We start from the raw sequence: 20,953 nt of genomic DNA on the forward strand, positions 1-20,953 counted from the left end.
CCCACTGAGTGGTGTTTTACAGTATGAACAGTTTGCATGTCCAAGCCTCTCTGTAGAGGTCTACCTACTGCTTCTCCAGCTTTATTCTACAGATTTTTATGCAGAGAGCTATGTACTTTATGGGCAATTCACTGGATTTTTCAAGAGGTTTGAACATAAGCCCCTTTTGTGTGCAACTGTGTTTCAGAACCAAGCCTGGTTCTGTAAGATCTGGTTCTGTGGTGTGAACTTTTCTGTCCTCTGCTTCTGCCTTCACAAGTAACTCAGAAGTGGAGGCCAGAAAAATGGGGCCAAAACCATCCCTTTCAAAGAGCCAATCCCTTGCTGAGCCTATACCCCCAGCTAAATTTACACCCCATCAGGTAGGGAGAGTTCCGCTTGGGGTACTCTTCCTTGCTCTACAGTGCTTCCCACTCGGAAAGGAAATAACAAAAAACCCTAAAACTTCACTACTCTGATGACAGCTAGGAAAGTAGTATTCCATAAAGAAAAAAATCCAAAGGCAAACTAGTAGGCCTTAAGGATATCTAAAAGTACCAGCCTCCATGAAACAACGTATACACACAACTCCCTCTCCATCTCCAGGGTGGTGTTCAGACATCGGTATTTGTAAAAGCTCCCTGGGTGGCACTGATGTGTAGCCGGACTGCATTCAGAACCACTGCTTGAGCTGAATTATCTCATCCCCTTTTATTTTCTCTCCCCTGTTAACATTTATTCATTCAAATGATACTGCATAATCCTGCACCTGGTGATATCTCTTTTGCTGTGTGTGTTTCCCCAAGTAGCTTTTAAATTTGTCGTATTTTATTTCCTCCTTACATGTCCCTAACAGTGCCTGATACACTGCTTCCCGCATCTCGGCTCTTTGAACTCTCTCCCTAAATGAATGGTTGGTCCGTCAGTGCAGAGTAGTTGTGGTCACCCTTGATGGTAGGGTGAGGACACCAAGGACTTACTAAGGGACAGTGATCACGGGGAAATACAGGAAGGTTAAATCAAATCGTTTTCTGGAAAATAGTGAGGGGATGGTACGTGCTGGCCATCACTGTTCTGTTTGTTTGCAGGATGTTGTTTTCGTTTTGTTTTTTGGAGGTGGGGGAGGAAGGGCTGGTTACTGAATTCCAAATCCTCTCCCCTTTCTTTGGAGGACCTCCCAGAGTATGGGAGGCATGGTGGCCTGGCCCCATCTCCCACTGTGCTCACGAAGGGAGCCAGCGCTCCTTGTTCCTGCTCCCTGGGCAGCTAGGGCAGAAACTCAGGCGTGATCACGCTGGCTGACACCCAGCAGTAATGGGACACTCACGGGGAGTGGGGACCTGCCGGAGTGCTGAGGGGAAGGTGCTGGGACAGTGGAGAGGTGAGCCTTGAGCAGCAGAGGTGTCCTAACGGGCTGTTCCCCAGATGTGGTCATGTTCTCTGGGGGTTAATTTCCTAGTTGCCGCCCATTTTCTGACCTTGTCTGTGCAACAATCCCATCACCTGTGTGAGAGCTGGTGTCTACCCAGTAGTATTTTTACTTGCTAGCCTCATTCAGTTTGTGTTGTTTGAAGAACCCAGGGTCTGCATAGTTCAGCACATCATTTAACAGGGTGTAGTGTGTAGCAGAATTCTCCCCACTTGTAGATTTTAAGTGGTCCTGTATATATACATATAGCTATATGGGCCACTTCTTTTTCTGTCTGTTCTCTCTTCTCCTGTCTCTTCCAGCACACGGTTTTACGTACCATCTTATACGATAATGACTTCAAAGTCTATTTTCAGCCCCGACCTCTCTCCTGAACCCAGGTTCGTGTGTCCAACCACCTGTTTGGAAATTTTTCTTTGGATTTCTTACAGACATCTTGGATGTGATGTATCCAGATAGAACCGTTCTTCCCTCAAACTCCCCTTGCATAGGCCAAGAACGTTTACTCTTTCTGGCTTTCTCTTCCATCTTCCACATCCAGTTCTTTTGTATATTCTGTAAAAACATACCTCAGACCTGACTGCTTCTCACCATCTTCACTGATGGTCCTAGTCACAAGCTTCTCTCACTTAGATTATTTCTATAAACTTCGAAAATACTGGGTTAAATATGGCCTTAAAATAAGCTTAGAATATTTCGATATTTATTCATACATTCCATGCCCTAGCCTACACACACACACACGTCTTTCTTTCTCCTTAGCTCTCTCTTTCTTTTTAGAGAACTTTAAAAAAAAAAAATTGAAATCATTTTAGATTTATAGAAAAGTTGAAGACAGTTGAATCTCTGCATACCCTTCCACCAATTTCCCCTAATGTTAACATCTTATGTAACCTTAATACATTTGTCAAAATTATGAAATTGACATTAGTACATTACTATTAACTAAACACTTTATTTGGATATCACCAGGTTTTCCACTACTGTCCTTTTTATGGTTCAGAATCCAGTCTAGGATCCTACATTGCATTTCGTCATCGTTCTCCTGAGTCTTCTCTGACCTGTGACAGTTTCTCAGTTGTTCCTTGTTTTTCACAACCCTGACAGTTTTAAAGATGCTCTGTAGAATGATCCTCAATTTGGTTTTCCCCTGTACTTTTTCCAGGATGAGACTGGAGTTAAGGATTTTTAGGGAGAATGCCACAGAGGTGAAGTCTCTTGTCATGACGTCATATCAAGGGCACATGGTATCTATGATTATTGTTGGTATCATTAATGTTGGTTGGTTCAGATGGTGTCTGTCAGGTTTCTCCACTGAAAAGTTGCTACTTTTCCTTTTCCCTCCTCTGTCTTTGGAAGGGAGTCGCTAAGTCCAGTGCACTCTCCAGAGGAAGAGAATTAAGCCCCACCTCTTGAAGGAAGGGATATTTTATTTGTAATATAATATTTGTAATATGATATAAAATCTCCTTTCTCTTTTAAATCATAAAGTGGCCCATCAGTTAAAAAGAATAGTTCAAAGATTTCTTAAATACATGTGGCATGTGTTGCCATGTTGTTTTATTTGTGTATGTATAACTATTAAATACTTATTAAATAGTATATATTTTTAAAATTGCCATTGTGGAAATTGCTTGTACATATTAAACATTGCAGCTATTTCTCAATTGCCTTTATGAACGAGACAAGTTATCTTCTCCTTTTGAGGCCAAGGCTGGCCAGGAAAGGGGCAGGATCATTTGGTATGCTTTCTTTTCTTCCCAGACTCACAGAAATTCTCTTTCAGTATTTGAGGAATCTGTGTGTTCTCAGTCTTATCAAGAGATCGAAAGAAGGTAAACAGAGTTCTTAGATTAACTTTGTCTTTATTTTCAAATGTACATACTTGCTAGTCAACATTTTTAGAAAGGGGGCAAAGGAGATCATATTATCAAGCAAGTAATGATACACAGCAATGCTAAAAAATATTAGATGTCACTGAAATATCAATGAAAATAATTTAAAAATTTTAATATTCTTAAATACACTCATGCATTTCTTTAACCTGTGCTGATTAATAATCACATATTTTTTAGTTCAGATGGACGCTTCTTGCCCTTTTTTCTCTCTCTGCCCCCTTCCCTTCTCTATTCTTAATCTGATGCTAATTTTTTACACATGTTCCAAATACACTAAGCACAAGCTTTGGTTTATGACCGGAACCAATACCACATGTCTTATCTAATTATGTAAGTATGGTTTAGTGACCTTATCCTGACATTAAGAGAATAAGGACACACACGCACAGTACCACTAGGACTGGGGCAGTTAAGTGCCTTGATATTGCTCATTTGTGTCCAGCCGGCGCAGTTTGATCACTGGGTGGTCCCCACGCAGCAGGACAGCAGCCCCTCCTGGCTCTGTCTGCAATCGCTTTGCCCTCTTGGTATTTGCAGGCTTTTGCAGCCGCTGTTCACAAGGTCTTGGCAACAGCACATTCATTTCTCTCACTTTATTACCATCGCATCTGATTCCAATTTGCTAGCAAATTGAGTTTCCAGTTCCAAGCCTGACATTCAAGCCGTCAGGTGGATTAGCTCGTCAGCCTGGTTAGCACAGACCCTGCAGGTCAGCTGACAGTGGCCTATTAAATGTCCCCTGCTCCTCATCCTGGAACCTCGGCCGCCGTCCCGGGGAACAGCAGTGTGGGGTTACCCACTGTGACCTTTCTTCTTGTTTAGAACTCATAATTCTAGACCTGTTGGAAAGGCTTTCTGATTAAAAACAGAGTCGGTTTTCATCCCTTATCTTGCCGTTTCAGCAGTTTCTTTCTCATAGCAAAGCAGCCAGCTTACAGTCGGGTCATTTGGTGGAATATGATTGATTGAACTATTTGGGGATCATTTATTTGGCCCTTCTCCTCTTATATATCTTCTGAGTGATCTGTTTGCGTACAGAACTGAAACAACATCTGACTTATTTTTTTCTGTTTTTAATGATAGCACCTCAGGTACGCCTCCTTTTCTTTTAATGCTGCTGTCAGATGAACTTAACTAAAAGCAGTAAGTAGTAAATACTAAGCAGTATTTACTTATTTAATTAAGCTCTAGGCCTTTTGCTATGTAGTGGGTCTCAGTAATTTCTTTTTTTTATTGAAGTTTATTTGATTTATAATGGTGTGTTAGTTTTAGGTATACAGCACAGTGATTCAGTTATATATATGTATTCCTTTTCAGATCAGTAATTTCTTTTTAAAAGAAACCCTCTGGTGAATGATTACTTCTAGGCAGTTCTCCTTTTTTCTTTTTTTTTCTTTTTTTTAACCTGAATACAAACAGATTTCTCAGTGCTTGTCATAACCCAAGACACACATAGAGACAATTACTCACTGGTGTTCCATTTACATTTCAGTTCCCAAGGAAAACTGTCCCGGTCAGAGACTTTACTCTTCTCATTAGAGGCTTTAGTAAATAAAGGTATATTTATGTTTCAGAATCAGGGAGCCAACTTGGGCAAACGCTATAATTTCTTGGGGCTAATGAAGGATTAAAGAAAAACTCGAAACAAAACAAAACAAAAGCATTTCACCACTGAACCCTGCAGTCTGTGAAAAGAAAATGGTTAGCTATTGGGAGAAGGAAGAAAATACTCTGTCCCTAAAATTGTTTTTTTTCTTGCAATTAAACAGTGATCTGATTATTATAACTCTGTATCAAAATATATTTTCCAGTTAATAAGTGAGTAAAGTAATAACTTTGAATAAGTTCTATTTAAGGCAGGATCCTCCTCTGGGCTGCTGCTCTTAAGTCCATTTTTTGTAAGCTGTGATGGAGTAAATTGCATGGTTTAGAAGTAAGATGTGAGGCCACAGGCCATGACAAACATTTAAGGATCCAATAAAAATAGGGAACAAGAAAGGTGAGTTTGAAGCTGAAGGGGAAGCACCTTTCAAAAAATGATGCTTGAGCTCCTGGCAGGCAAAAAAATAAATGATAATTATGGGAAGGAAAGCCCAAATTTAGTCAAGCCTTTCAAATTTTGAGTTAAAATAGCCAGATGACTCATTACTTCCTATTCTTTAATTATTGTCATCAAGTAATCATTCTCGAGTGCCCAGGCTTCTGAAAGCTCCACTAGTGGGTGGAGGTATTTCTGTATCCCTTTTTGTTTGTTTGTTTGCTGGGTTATTTTGTTTTATTTTCCCATAGACTCTCTCTAGAAAGGTAGATAATGATCTTAATTTGAGATAAGTGTGAGAGCACCCTTTGAAACTATAAAGCACTATATTAATTGTTGTTGCTGTCTGGTTACCTTTTTAGAAGTTCGTTAACCTACTTTTAAATATCCTAAATCATAAGTCACATTTGTTTTAAGAAATAATACCAGAAGGAAAACTTTTGCTATATTTCTTTTTTAAATTACAATCTTTGGTAGACATATAATGGTTTGCATGAGTTTATTTCTGTTGGAGGCAAATAGTCTGATTTCACTACCCTTTTCATTTCACCTTGCACTTAATTATAATTCTGCAAAATTTCTGCTCCTCCTGCTGTTTCCTTTTTGGGTAAGTTCTTTGGTTGCTCAGATTTCCCTTACCCTCAATTATAGGGTCACGTAGCTCAACTCAGTATTTGACTGTCATTGCTTTGGGAGGATTGATGTCTTTTCTGCTGTGGAAATTAGGTAAACAGGGTTTGTACGTTAAATACAGTGTATAAAGGGAACAGTGTAAGAAGGGATCCAGCATAAAATAATTACACTAAAATCTTTTCAGTATAGAAAATGTCAAATCAAGCATAATAAGGGTGATACATTTTATGTTACCTGTTTGGTGTCCTAGTAGTCTAAGGTTAATGTAGCATCTCATATACATGTTTCGGTTTTTCTTTTGCAGAAGGAGCTGAGTCTCCCCAGAAGAGGAAGTCTGTAAGTAGAATAATTTCTTTATTGATTCATTTGTATTCTGGGATACAGTTTGTAATGTCATTATTTTCTGACTTGTTAGATTTTCAATGGCAATCAGAAGATTAATGATAATCAACTGAATTAAGAAAACACAAAGCTTTGCATTTATTTATAAATGTCAAATATTAATGATTTCAAGATAAGTTGAAGAACGTTTCCAGGGTTCCTTATGGGCATTGTAAGCCAAAATGCATATTTATTCCTGGGAGAATCTTTTTTTTTTTTTAATTTTACTTTATTTATTTATTTACTTATTTATTTTTATACAGCAGGTTATTCCTGGGAGAATCTTAAATTTAAAAATTCTATTATGTAATCAAGCAAAAACATTATTTGTTCTGCAGATAGTTTAAAATGATCTGACTAAAGAATTAGTGCTTATCTACATGATCTGGAATTCTATGATCTTTATACTATGAATTTTACACAGAGTAAATGATATACTTTTGCCTTTGAATTGATGAAGACTTTGCATCAGCTAAACTTTCTATTAGATCTAGACCTTACTGAACTGATTCATGTAATGCTCTTATATTAAAATAGCAAATTTGTGAACATTGACTTGATTTCTTTATAGTATGTTTCCACCTTTTATTTTTAAGGCTAATAATATATTTGCATAAATCATAGTTTTTTGCATCAGCAAGTTGCAGAATGAAGTTAATTGCCTTTAATATTCTACTAAGGTAGATTTACTATCAACTAGTACTGTGTAAGGGCTGGTCTAGAAATATTTGGATTTGGTATCTGATTTATGCTGAATTTAGTGGATGGGGCGATGTCCTTTTAAAAAAAATAAGTATAATATTTAAGATAAGTTCATGCAAATCTCAACTTGGAGGATTAGAAATGTATGTGGTGACTGTTGTAAGAATTCATTCTTTTGACTCAATTTTGGGAAATTTCAGTCTTTGCGTCTAGGAACCAAAACTTCGTGAACCATGAACATTTTATTACTCTCCATTTTGGTCTGTACTTTTTTAGTTGCCAGGAGAACACTGGATCATTATTCTTGGAGAATGTGCCTAAATAAATTTTCACTAGCTCCCAGCTTACATTTCTGGACACTACAGGTTAACGTCCTAATAGTTTAGCATAGGAAATGTCCTTAGAATCAAAAACTTCCATTCTTCCGCATTATGATTAGGACTCTTTTGCCTAGACTTGTAAAAGTTTGAACTTTTTGATATTTCCCAACATGATGAGAAATCAGAAACAAGAAAAACAGGAATATCTACATAAAATATCTTTGTAGACAAAAATCTCTTTTCCTTCATAATTTTGTTTAATGCTTAAAGCATCTTAGGCTTGTCTTGTATACTTTATTTAAAAACTTTAGAACTTTAGTCAGAGCTTCCTTTTAGCCTTTATAATAAATGGTGCTTTTTTTTTTTCCTGTTTAAGTTAGTATGTTTCCTATAAATTATTATTACAATAATGTTAGTTAGCAAAGTAGATTCCTTATACCTACTGAAGGGCCATATCTCCTTTTGCACTTGTGTAAGTCTCAATTCTGTTCATGTTAGCTGATAGCCATGAGTTGATGGGGGAAATACATGATAAGGAAAATATTTAAATTTCTCTGTTTGAGAGCATGGACTCTTTAATAAAATAAAAAAAAAAGTGATGATGGCATCAGTTTGTTTGGAGTACATGCTTTGAATACTTAGTAAGATAGAATTACATTTAAGCCAATTAAAATTCCCTCCTAATAAAAATCAGTTGATCTATCAATCAGATGATGGGAATAAAACATCATATATATATGTCAACATAAATCTACCTTTTTAAGTGAATTTTGGAAAAATTAATAATTGCAAATAAAGCAAACAAGAAATAAACATGCTATTTTTAAATTTTCTATTAAATACAAGTATTCCCAAAAGAATTAATGACTTATGACATAGATGTTCTGGGATGTAATGCCACTCTGAGTTTTCAGTGACCACCACACAGAATGCCAGTCATTACTCTCCTCATGCAAGGTTCTTTTATGACTTTGAGAAAAAGAAAATACTTAGAAAATAAATGCTCAAGTGATTTTAATACAAATCTGATGAAGAAGAGCACACGTGTGGTTTTATTAGGTATTGGTGCTGGCCCGCATCATGGTACCTGATCATTAAACCTGTTAACACTTCCTCCATTTATTTACTGCATAAATGCTTTCAAGTCTTTTATTACCTTCTCCCAGAAAGATTGAGGATTTGATCCTGCTCTTCTGCTGAGTTGTCTTTCCATGTCAACAGCAAGCAACTGTGCAATGTGATGTATTCCTCATTGTCTATGGTACCCAGCAATGCGATTGAACTTGTCAGAGGGGGTGTACCTTCAGAAAAGCTGTGCTCTTGGAAGAAGGCACCTGATTTTGTTATATCTGCCACTTTTAATGTGTATGCCTTGAAGGATAATATTTTAAAAATGCATTTTCATCATTCAGACACATAGATTTATCAGATTTTTAAAAAATTTTAGTATTGTTTTAAGTAAGCTTATAGACAATGTTTGTCTGGAATCATGTGATAAAAACATATGTGTTATATAAAGCATGTATATATTATATAAAAGTTAAAGCTTTTACAAATAAAAGAACACAGAAAATAGACTTTTCTTTTTATTACTAATTGAAAAGGATAAAAAAGCAACCTATATTCTTTCTAGAAAAAAAGTAATCCAGATCCCCACTAATTTGTAATTTACGATCATTTTCTCAAGGACTAACTTGAAGTCTGTGTTTCACATGTGTTTTAAAAGGTTTGGAAGACAATGATGTGACTTTTCTTTTTTTAATGGTGCAAAGGTCAGCAGACAAGAGAGGTCAAGGGAACTTCTTTCTAGAGCTGATGTTACTAAAAAACCAAGTGATCCCCGATCAGTTTTCCAGAGGCTCTTCCAGCCCTTTACCAACTTCAAGGTCCCAAATCCCATTTCTACTCTAGCTCCCTGTATGGGTGGATTTTAGCTAGCTGTCTTCTCCTTACAAAGAGTAGCCATTTTCCCAGATTCTTCTAGCATGTTCTTGTCTTTCTCCTTGGAACAAAAGTTGCCATACTCTCTGCTCCCTTTCCTCACAGCTGCCTGTCAAAATCTGTATATCCTTTGAATAAATCATGATATAGTCATACAATGAAATACTGTACGGCGGGTAGGATGATTGAACTAAAGAAGATGCATCAACAAGTATAATTATAAAAAACAAACAATGCTGAGCAAAAGCTAAAAGCAAATTCCAGATACAAGACAACATTTATGTTGTAAAATTTCTACTAACAGCAAATCTAAACTGTCCATATTTATTAAAAAGTTCCTAGTGTTGTGGGTCCCTTAACTAGTCTTTTGAACTTGGGTCCTAAAATGACATTTCTAAGTGGCAAAGCTCTCTGGGTGGTGTTTGTTTTCAGACAGGGAAAGTGGAAAAAGGGCAAAAGCCCAAGGTGTGAGCTAGTGGATGGTTCCGAGCAAAACCAAGGTCCCCTTTAATTTTAAAGGACCCCCTCATGTTTTGTTAATTGCTCAAATAAACAGCTCTCTAGGACAGAGGGAGCTTCTTTTCTTCTCAGAATTCCCTGGAGAGAGGGGCAGGAAATTGGCTGGGGCCAGCTACCTTGCCTCCTCCAATGTTGATTTTTAATGATCTTTAAGTACCCCCCCTCCCCGCACAGAGAAAGAAACTGCAGTATCTCTTCTTAGCAAGTAAATTCTCCTTGCTACCCAAAATTAAAATAGCCTTTCTTCTACGTCTTTTAATTGTGAGCATGAGTGCATTGTTTCATGGAGCCCTGTAGTTCAGGGATCCTAGGACTATCTGCAGTTATCTCTTTATTTTAGTAGAACAGTGACTGGCACTTGGTCAGTTAGTTTCTTGGCTTTATGTTGTTTGGCCACACACATCTAGCAGCAGAAACCCAAAGCAGAAGGCAGCTCCTCCTGTGCACAGAAGGCCTGGAGAAGTATGTTTCTGCACGCTGAGGGATTTCTGGGAGTATTGAAAGTATTAAAAGTAATTTAGGAGTCTTCTCGGCTTAATTTCAATTTCTCAACCTAGCAACAATGCTAGTGTTTAGCAACTATTTCTCTCCATAGAGTTTTGTCCCTTCTCCATGCTCCTTTTCCTTTCATCATTATTCTGAAATGGTTGGGGTCTAGTAGGGCTGGCCACGGACTAAGTAGGGTGAGTTGCTGCTGGCATACAATGGATTCAGGTCTTCTAGGAGGTCCTTCTTCCTCTCCACAAAGAAAACAGGCATCTTAAACACACTTACCACAGTGCCAGACATCCATTCAGTTGGATCTGAAAGAACTGAAATTCATTCAGTTGGATCTTAAAGGTATTTTCTCTTCGGGGTCTCATTGAAATGTACACACCTTTGGGCACGGTGTCCCTGAGCTGCATTTAGCACAGCAGAACACGCGTCATTAATGGGATGCTTCTGGTGGTCTGGCGACAGACAAGGAGAGCTGCTGTCAAGAACCATTTTGCCACATGGATAAGTTAACAAGTATATGAAAAAGGTGATAAACTTGTCTCACGCTTTTCCCATTTTGTCTCTCTTGGGCAGGAGCAGGAAAGGATGTTTGGGTGGGATGGAAGACTGGAGTGAGCCACAGAGGGAGTGTTGTCACAGTGCTTAGGATGACAGAGGCAGAGGACCCTGAGGGTTACTGGAAGCTTCTGGGTGGAGCGGGGCCTGCTGGACTCAGAAGACAGTTTGTCTCACTGTAATTAGATTCAACTGGGTGCACTGGATTAGGATATTTCTTAGGTTGAAATTCCTCATTTTGAGACAAGATAGGAAGTGACCTTCTGTGTAATTGGAGAGGCTCAGGTGGATGTCATTGGCATCTGTAGGTGTGTGTATTTTTCAAAAAGAAGACGTATGTTCAGGCCAGTTGTATTTCAGCCAGAACATGCTGCCTTGATGGGCTGTTTAGAAAAGCAGTTTGAGTAAAATGAGGTTATTTCTAGAATGCAAGGAGAGGGAATCACCTTGGTTTTACAACAGAGTCAAATTAGATTTACGAGATTTTCAGTAAGGTGAAGGTAACATTTTCTGAAAGAGAGAGAAAGGGCTTAATTCAAGCAAAATAAAGGACATGTAAACCGTATTTGGATAAGTTTTAAAATAAATTTAGTTTTCTTCTTAGTACTTTCTTCCCTCCTACCCCCACAAATATTGAAACAACAAGAATTCAAAATGCCTACCTTCGAAGCCAAATGGAAGTCCAGTGTCATTTTGAATGTTAGAAACCCAGAAACAAAATGAAGAAAAAATTGAGTGTTGCATCTGAATTAGCATTTAAAGTGGCATGTTTATATAAAAACAGAATGGTGTAATATATCCTGAGAGTAAAGAGAGGATTTCAGACTGTGAAAGAATGTCAATTGCATTTATATATTCATCGAATAGCCAGTTTGGTATTTGGTATGTATTTGCAGCATCCTGTATCACGCCTGCATTCATCTTCTGTGAGGGGGCTGGGAGATAGAAACAATGTAGGATTGATCTTCTCACCTTTGAAAATTATTAGGAAGACCTTAGTTTTGTCCCGTGGGAGGGAGAGTTGGGTCACCTAGGGAGGTTTATCAAAATACGTGTGTGTGTGCATTTCCAAACACACTTGGGAGTGCAAATCAGAATCTGCGCATATGTGCGTTGGGGGCAGAGGCAGGGGGAGCACGGAGGCTTGTGGACTTTCAGCCCCTTCTCAGGGTGAATCTCAAATGCCACCCCTAGATGAGAACTGCTGTTCTTAGGAGAGCTTCAGGGTGTGTGTAATGGCAAAGTGGGTTTCTGGATGTCCAAAGGCATGAGGGTAAATTCTCTATTTCATATTTCTTAGAATGACTTTTTAGCAAGCTTGAGTCAGACAGGAACTTGGAGACTTTTTCAGTGAGCATCTTTTCAGCAAGCCTTGTGGAGGGTGGCCCACTGCAGCAGGTGGGTGCCTGTGCTTTCTCCCTAAAAGCCACCTTCTCAGGTCTGTTATTCAGTAGGCATTTCAGAGCCACACTGCCTGGGTTCAATCCTACCTCTGCTGTTTAAGCAGCCTGTGACCTTCAGAAGGTTACTTAACCTCTATGTGTCTTTGTTTCCTCATGCATAAAAGTATGTATGCTATTCTATCCTGGAATGTTTTGAGGATTAGATTAGTTAATATCTGTAAAATGTTTATAACAGTGCCTGGCATGCAGTAAGCTCTATGTAAGTGTTTTATTAAATAAAACACAATGGGAATTAAGGCCCCCCTCCGACTTATTTTTGTCCGGTAGTGTTAGGCAAAAGACTGCCAGTAGGCTGAGGAAGTTCTCTTAAAGCCAGATTATTTGAGTAGCATTTTCTGGGGTGGGGGGACAACTTTGTTTACCAGCCCTTCCATCAGGGGAGAGGTGTTACATAGGGCGGCTGACCCCGTATCCTTGGGTAGATCTTTCCTGTGTCCCTCCACAGTCAACACTGGTATCAGGAGGTTTCTAGGTGTGTGAGGGAGACAGACCCCACACATGTTCTGTATCATGAAGCTGAGAGGGAACTCCCTGTGTTCAGTGGCCCCTCTTCTAGAATAATCCATCACTAGAAACCTGCCCATCCTTCTCAGCATAGTATATAGGTTACTTCTCGAAACTGTGTTTTGAGACAGACAGGTATTGAGGAAAATGAAGTGGGATATTATAGATGTCCACTTAGAAAAGTTTAATCATGGGATTTCAGAGCTGGGAGAAATCTTAACAAAACTGATTTTAAATACCTTTGTTTGGTAAGTGAAGAACCAGCAACTCGGAGGACTTGAGATTTGCTTGTGCTCAGACTGTTTCTTCACCGTGAACTTTGGCCACAATTTAGGGTCCCCCCCCCCACCCCGGGACTGGAAAGCAAACTTTCCTTCTTCAGGGCAAATACATGTGAGTGAGAAAGAGATAATGAGCAAGGGTGTGGGGGCGCTTTGTTCTATGAAGACATGAACTACAGCATCGACATCCACAGTATGGGTCATGTAAAGGGTGGACCTCACAGAGTACACTTGACTTCACCCTGCTCGTCATGGTTTCTTTGAACATTTTGGAAAGCATGGCCTCAAACTCTTCTTAAGAGTTTACACTTAAAACTGCAACCAGAGGGAAAACCTTGTCACATACCAGCACTACCAGGATGCTGAGTTTACTCAGACGAGTAATGAGACTAGTGACGGCCTCACTGGTGGGTATGGCAGTCCCCACTGGGGTAACTGGCGGTCCCCAAGTGTGTCCATCGTCCAGTGAGACATGTGAGCAGGGCAGCTGAATTCTGTATTGTTCTCCTGACCCCGTTGTGTAGTAAGTCGGGCTCTCTGAGGGGAACCGTCGAGAGGTGGGTGGTGGCTAGCAGATTTTGCTTATGTCTTGGCGTTCCTCCTTAGAATCTCTACCTTTTCCTCTGCCGTTCTGACTCCTGAGAATTAGAATCCCTGCTCTTTGACTCTTTGTGGCAGCTGACTGTCAAACATAAGTGACTGGGGGAAAAATATCCTAGGGTTTCCTTCTCTGTTTTTCTGCAGTAGAGGCCTCAACTTCTAAGAATTCTGGCAGGTCATTTCTTTCATCTGAATACACATGCCTTGTCTTTGAACATGTTGTTATATAAAGTCACCTCTTCTGGGATGAGGATGAGGATGAGGATTAGGACTTTTCCATGCTTCTGTGTTGGAACATAAGACGTGCCCATAGAACATGCCAGCGCCCGTACACCTCTCTTCCCAGTGGCCTTCTGGGCTCTGCTTCACCTCAGACATCACCCGGATGTCTTTTGACTCATAGCATAAGGAAATTGTATGCAGATAGTTCCGTAAATACAATTGCATGAGAGGAAAAAGTTTTATTAAGTATATTCTATGAATTTTATCGGCATGTGGAAATGGGTGCTTAGCATGGAAGGGTAAATTTAAATGTTTTTTTAAAGAATGAAAATTCTAATGATAATAAATTTAAATAGGCATAATATACTGAGGGAAAGGATTTTTAAATGCCTCTTTTCTAGAACTATAAAGTAATCTTTCAAGAAATATTTGCCTATTTTGTAGATGCTTAGGTGAAATTGTTCTTCCCTATTAGAAAATATTAATTTGGCCTAGGCGTTGTGCTTTTCATTGTGCAGGAAAAATGATTTCTAACTTTTGTCGTGTCCTAGAGATCAGTGAGATTCACCTCGTGGTGACATTAGCCCTGGTTGCTGAGCTCCTACTAAACCCCGATTTTCCAATGCTGATTCTACTGTTATTTGTGGTGGAGTTATATGCTTTTACTTAGGAAGGTCGGCTTTGAGGCAGAGGTTGTCTTTCAGATTTATTTGTATTTTTCAAAAACTGAGGAGGGCATTTTCTTGGAGAAGTTGGCACCCTCTGACCTCCCCGTGTCACTGCTGTGGAACAAATGATGTTTACTGCAGGGGCAATGGGGGACGTCCCCCTGGGCTGGCAGTGGGTCCAAGGGAGGGAGTGGTCTGCTTTCCTGGGCTTCCCTTGGCCTCTCGGCTGAGAGGATTTGCTCTGCATGGGGCGTATGAGTGAGTTCACCAGGGGTTTGGTATTTCAGGATGTCAAGCATAGTGTTCAGTATCTTAACAAATCAATAATCAATTATCTGGGAGAATAAGCAGAAGGTTTTTTATGTCTATGATAAATTAAACTCTAAACCAGTCCTTGTGGATTAAGGAAGCCCTTGGAAGCCGTGGAATATATTTTTTAAATGCCCTTGACATCATACACTGAAATGAAATTAATAGATCAGTACATGGTTTCATGTCTTAGGGGAACAACAGTGGCTTTTTTTAGCTGGGATTCTAAGGTATTACCAATTTGTATGTAAATGCAGTTGATTCTGGTAGAATCATGGGGAAAAATAGTGTCATCAAACATCTGTTAAAAAGCATGTTACTTAATTATTATCTTTGAGAATTCAGGCCACTTGGCTCTATTCTAATTTCTTTTTATGCTGGAAGATGTTGGTTGGACACATCTTTAAGACCACAACCGGGGGTGGTGATGGTGGTGGTTATATGGGGAGATACTTAAAAGGAGAATTAAAGCAAACATAGTTCAGATTGGTACTTCTCAAGGCTCTGTGTAGTCTCTTCCCACCCATGGACCTTTTATCTACTGTTTAACATCACCTAGGCTGTATTATGTTAAGTACCCAGGAATTGTGAATTCTATTTGTATTAAACCACAAAAGAAATTAAAACAACAAAACCACTTCCTCTCATGAAATCCCATGTAGCATGAACCAGTTTAGGCTGTCCCAACAGCAGCAAAACCCTACATGGTCTAACAGTTAATGTTTTCCCCAACATCTAACAGTGCTCCCCTCTCCCCTTTAAAAAAAAAAAAAAAAAGCTTGATTGACCTATAATTGGCATACCATAAATTGCACTTAAAATACACAATTTCATAAATTGACATATATATATATTCACACCTGTGAAACAGACTCCATAGTCAAGGTATTGAAATATCCATCTCCTCCAGAAGTTTGCTCTTACCGATTTGTAATTGCTACCTCCTCCCAGCCCTCACATGCCCAATCAGACAGTTACTAATATTTTTCCATCCCTAGAGTTTAGTTTGCATTTCCTAAAATTTTAAATAAATGGAACAATACCGTTCGTACCCTTTTTTGTCTGGTTTATTTCACTTGACATAATTATTTTGAGATTCAGCTCTATTGTAGCGTATGTTAATAGTTCCTTACTTTTATTTCTACGTAATATCCTATTGATGGATGCACCATAGTTTGATTATCCATTAATCCATCCACTTAGTGATGAACATTTTGGTCGCTTATAGTTTGGGTCCATTATAAATAAAGCTGTTATACATGACTGGTAAGTTTTCTCCCAGCTTGTGGCTTGTGTTTTCAATCTCTTTACAGCATCTATTAAAGAGCAAAAGTTTTTAGTTTTGATGAAGTGTAAATAATCAATTTGTTCTGTAAGTGCTCATGGTTTTGGTGTTGCATCTAAGCCATCTTTGCCTGACTCAGGGTCACAAAAGTTTTCTCCTTTTTCTTTCCATAAGATTTATAATTTTAGACTTAAATTTTTAGATTTTTACATCTATGATCTATTTTAAGTTAATTTTGTATACGAGTAAAATATGGATTGAAGTTTATGTTCTTGCATACAGGTATCTAATTGTTCCAGCACCATTTGTTGAACAGACTGTTCTTTCTCTGCTGAATTTCTTTGTAGTTTTGTTGAAAATTGGTTGTCCATGTATGGGTGTCTATCTACAGACTTTCTATTCTGGTTCACGGCCTGTTTGTCTTATATCAGTACCCCACTGATTTGGTTATTGTAGATTTATAATAAGTTCAGATATCAGATAGTGTTAATCTTCCAACTTTGTTCTTTTTTTTTTTTTTTTTTTCAAAATTGTTTGGACTATTCTAGGTTCTTTAATTTTGGAATCAGTTTATCAATTTCCATCCAAGAAAGCCTGTTGAGATTTTTATTGGAATTGCATTAAATCTGTCAATCAATTTGAGGAGCTATGAAGAATTTTCCAGTGGTTATAACCTATCTTTAGTCTTATGGATGAATTAGGGAGAATAATGTGTGAGTTGATATAATGTGGAGAGACTGGGATGGAATTGTCCCCCACGATATACTGATGGAGGAGGTGGCTGACCCAGCCGGGGTAGGCTGAATTGAGGAATGAGTGACCACAAATGAGCAAATATCCCCTCAGAGAAGCTCAAAGAAATGGCTGCGTGGGTGATTCAGGGAGCAGGTCGGGTAATGATGTCAAGCTGAAGTCAGAGGGGACTAGCTACATTTCTTCCAGAAAGAAGACCTGCAGTGGAGAGCTCAGGCTCAGCATAAGTGGGGATTAGAGGAGGAAGAGTATGGCCAGACAAGGTTCACGTATTCATGTCTAGTCGAGGAGAAGGCCATAATGCATGGAAAGACTGTGATGCAGGGGACACTTGCGTGGGGGGCGGGGGGTAGGCCATCATGTGGTAAAACAATGCAGGTCAGTTCTACATTAGAACTAATTATTGGTCTAGAACAGTGGTTCTCAACCAGAGGTGATTTTGTCCCCTAAGGAGACATTTGACAGTGTCTAGAGACATTTTTGATTGTCACAACTACTTGGGGGGGTGGGATTTCTCCTATCATTTAGTGGGTAGAGAGAGGCCAGGGATGCTGCTAGCCATCCTACAGTGTACAGGAAACCACACACCACCCCCCCTAACAAAGACTTATCTACCCAATATGTTAATAGTGCCAAAGGTGTGACACACTGGTCTAGAAAGGGAGGGTCAGCAAAGAGGGTGGAATACGAGTGGAGCTAATTGATTGCTCTGACGCCTCATGTCTGTATTGTCTTCAGGAGAAATACTCTGAGTGGTAACCATGCAGAGTTAGCCTGCATGATCAGGAATTCGTCTTTGGAAATCTTCTTTGGGCACGTTTTCAGAAGCTGCCTAAAGATGTTATCAAGTAAGGCTAGTTTAACAAAAGCATGCCTTGACTGCAAATGAAGAAATGTTGAACATTTGAGTTATTTCGCTTAAGAAGGAAGTATTTGTTTAGTCCATAGATGAGTTTATCAACTGGAATACATTTGATTGCAAGTAATAGAAAACCTAACTCAAAGTGGCTGAAAAAAATAAAGGAAATTTACCAGCTAATGTAACTAAAAAGTCCAGGCTTCTTGCAAGGGTTGATCCAGAGGTTCAGTGTCGACACAAGGACCCAGTCTCTCCCTCATCCCAGGGCAGGCTTCCTTCCTAGCTCATAGATGGCTGCCAGCAGTTTTCATGGTTACTGTGACTACTAGAAAATTTAAAATTGTGTGACTCCAAATTGTATTTCTGGTGGACAGAACTGGCTTAGACCATTCAGGAATTTCTGGGAATGGGGTGGAGTCAACCCCACCCAAACCACATGGCTGATACACATATGGGAGACGGAATGGATATTGGGCAAGCCATCAAAAATGAACACTGCAGTGACTGGCATAAGCAAAGAAGGGACTATTTATTTAATTGCTACTATTTTACTACAGATGAATGTCTGGAAGTACTTCTGCTCTACTACCACTAATAAAAGCTAATATTTTTTTCTTAAATGTATTCTGAAAGTTGTAAAATTAATATAGGGTTCATAGTAACTAGTGAAACAGCACAGAGAGACACTAGGAGGAAGTAAATAATCCCCATCCCTTCCATGCCCTGTGCCCACTCCCAATCCTGGGTGGCCATTGTTAGCCTGGTCTGTGTGCTTCCATTCCTTATTCCATGTGCATGTGAGTGTCTGCACGTCCATTGTTTTCTGGTGGTTGTTGCCGTTCTCATAATGGAAGTATCGCTCTTCAATTTGCTTTTCTCACCTTATCAGCCTTCCAAGTCACTCTCTACAGATTTATCCCATTCTTTTTAATAATACGTAATATTCTATATTATAGATATTCCACATTTCATTTAACCATTTCCTCATTAATGGGCAGTCATGTTATTCCCAGTCCCTCCTCTTCCTCTGCCCCACAACAAACAATGCTGCAGTAAACATCTTTGTACCTATGTCCTTACATACTGGTCCTTTTTTTTTCCCTATAGGATAGATTCCCAGAAGTGGAATTGCTTGGTCAAACGGTATGTGTATTTTTAATTTTAATATATATTTCTAGATTCTTTTCCCCAAAAGAATAGCAAATCACGTTTGCACATAAGAATGCCCATTTCCTGCATTCTCACCAGCATTGGATGCCACTGTTCCTTTTAATTCTTGCCAATCTTATTATCTCTGATCATTAATTTACATTTTCTTCACTGACCGCCACTGATGTTAAATATATTTTCATATGTTTATTGTTCATTTGAATTTCCCTTTTCTTCATTTCCTATTTATTTTCACTGCCCATTTTTCTACTTGGTAGTGTTTTCCCGTCACAATTTCTGGGAGGTATTTATTGTGTTTTATCGTTACGTATGTGCAAATATAGCTTTATAGTTCTTTATAGTTCTTGTCTCTGTGTATGATGTCTTTTACCAAAAGAAAATCCTTAGTTATTATTATGTTATGTTATTATTTATGTCTGTCTTTTTCTTTATTGCTTCTATTATCTGTTTTGCTTAGGATGGTATTGTCCATCCCATGGTCATACAAGTATTCTTGTAAATATTCTTCTCCATTTTTAAAAGCATTCAAATCTTACTCCAGTTTTAAGTTTTGTACATGATAAGAGGTAGGATTCTTTCTTCCTTTTTTATCCCCCTAGATAACCAGTTACTTAAGTCCTAGTTACTATGAGAAACTTTATTTTTCATGGGATTGAAATGTTACCCTTGTCACATATAAAGATGCCATATACATTTGTATCTATTTCTGGCCTCTCTGTTCTGATCTCTATTTCTGTGCCAACACCATTTTGTTTTGAATGCAGTGGCCTTCTAGTGAGTTTTAATGTCTGGTAAGTTCTCCCTCACTGGTCTGCTTTTCACACTTTTCATAGGTGTTTTTAGCCATTTATTTTTTGTTTCATATTGATCTGGTTAAGTTAAATTTTAAAAGTTAAAGATGCGGAGTTTTATCTTAAATGTTTTGAAGATAATATATAATAATACATGTAAATAAAGCCAAAAAATTATTTCTCAGTTTGGGGATCTCTTTACTTGATGTTACTAATTGCAAAATATTTATTGATAACCTAAAGGTTTTTCTGTGAATTTTAGTTCTTTAAATGTGACTTTACTTTGTGATAATTGTACAATTACCCTAAGATGTGAAAACGGGGATGCAGGCATGACATATTTTAATCTGTCTAAAAATTAGATTGTAATAAAGCTAAAGTGAACTTATAAATAATTTGTATTGCTGCTTATGTAACGAACTATAAAGTATACCCATACCTGGATTGGTTGAGGGGTGTGTAAATATGATAACGTGAACAAAGAACTGTAACTGAAGTGCATAGTAAACTATGTGTTTTGCAATCTTTTATGATTTGGTTTTTCTAAAATTTAAACAATGTTGACTTAAGAAATTGTCACATTCGAAATTTGGGGTAAAGTTGTCTAATACTTTATGTTTTTGACAATTCTTAACATTAAGTTTATATTAATGTGATATTAACTTAATTGTTTTCCCTGACATTCTTAATAGCTTTTTTGGAAACTTTAGTTATAGTATTAAGGTAATAAATACCTTTACATTTCTCTAAAGGCATTTGAAATATTTGAGCTAAACTCTAAAACTGTTTGTGATTAAAAATAATGGTAATATTGTCTCAATACAATGAACACATATGCATTTACACATGAGGTCTGTATTTTGCTTATGAAAGTAAAGGGACATCCCCATGTAGGTTCTGCCCATGTTTACTTGGTTAATTAGAAAAAAAGCCATTAATTTGTTCTATAGCCAAAAAGGAAATGGTGAAATAATGTATTGAGATTATTATTGAGTGATATACTTGAAAAATATAATTATGTTTTTAAAAATGAGTCAATCATGTTTTATCAAAGGTTGACACATGATATAAACTGTACTATATAAAAGGCGTATCACATTTCTCATGTTTCCTAATAAGCTGTATTTTGACCAACTCAAATTGTGTTTCCTGCAC

At 38.2% G+C, this 20,953-nt stretch overlaps 1 protein-coding gene across 4 annotated transcripts in view; it reads left to right on the forward strand.

The window, feature by feature from the left end:
- MAST4 (microtubule associated serine/threonine kinase family member 4) overlaps window positions 1-20,953 on the forward strand; it is a 563,146-nt gene that overhangs the window by 291,177 nt on the left and 251,016 nt on the right. For 2 of the 4 annotated variants that reach the window (XM_061189315.1, XM_061189317.1), the window contains 2 exons: window positions 6,282-6,313; window positions 18,945-18,980. In XM_061189315.1, the coding sequence (XP_061045298.1) occupies window positions 6,282-6,313; window positions 18,945-18,980 (68 nt within the window). The remainder of the gene's footprint in view (window positions 1-6,281; window positions 6,314-18,944; window positions 18,981-20,953) is intronic. The other 2 variants (XM_061189320.1, XM_061189316.1) reach the window with 1 other exon arrangement.

The sequence above is a fragment of the Eubalaena glacialis genome, chromosome 4 (genome assembly GCF_028564815.1).
Source record: "Eubalaena glacialis isolate mEubGla1 chromosome 4, mEubGla1.1.hap2.+ XY, whole genome shotgun sequence".
Lineage (NCBI taxonomy): Eukaryota > Metazoa > Chordata > Mammalia > Artiodactyla > Balaenidae > Eubalaena > Eubalaena glacialis.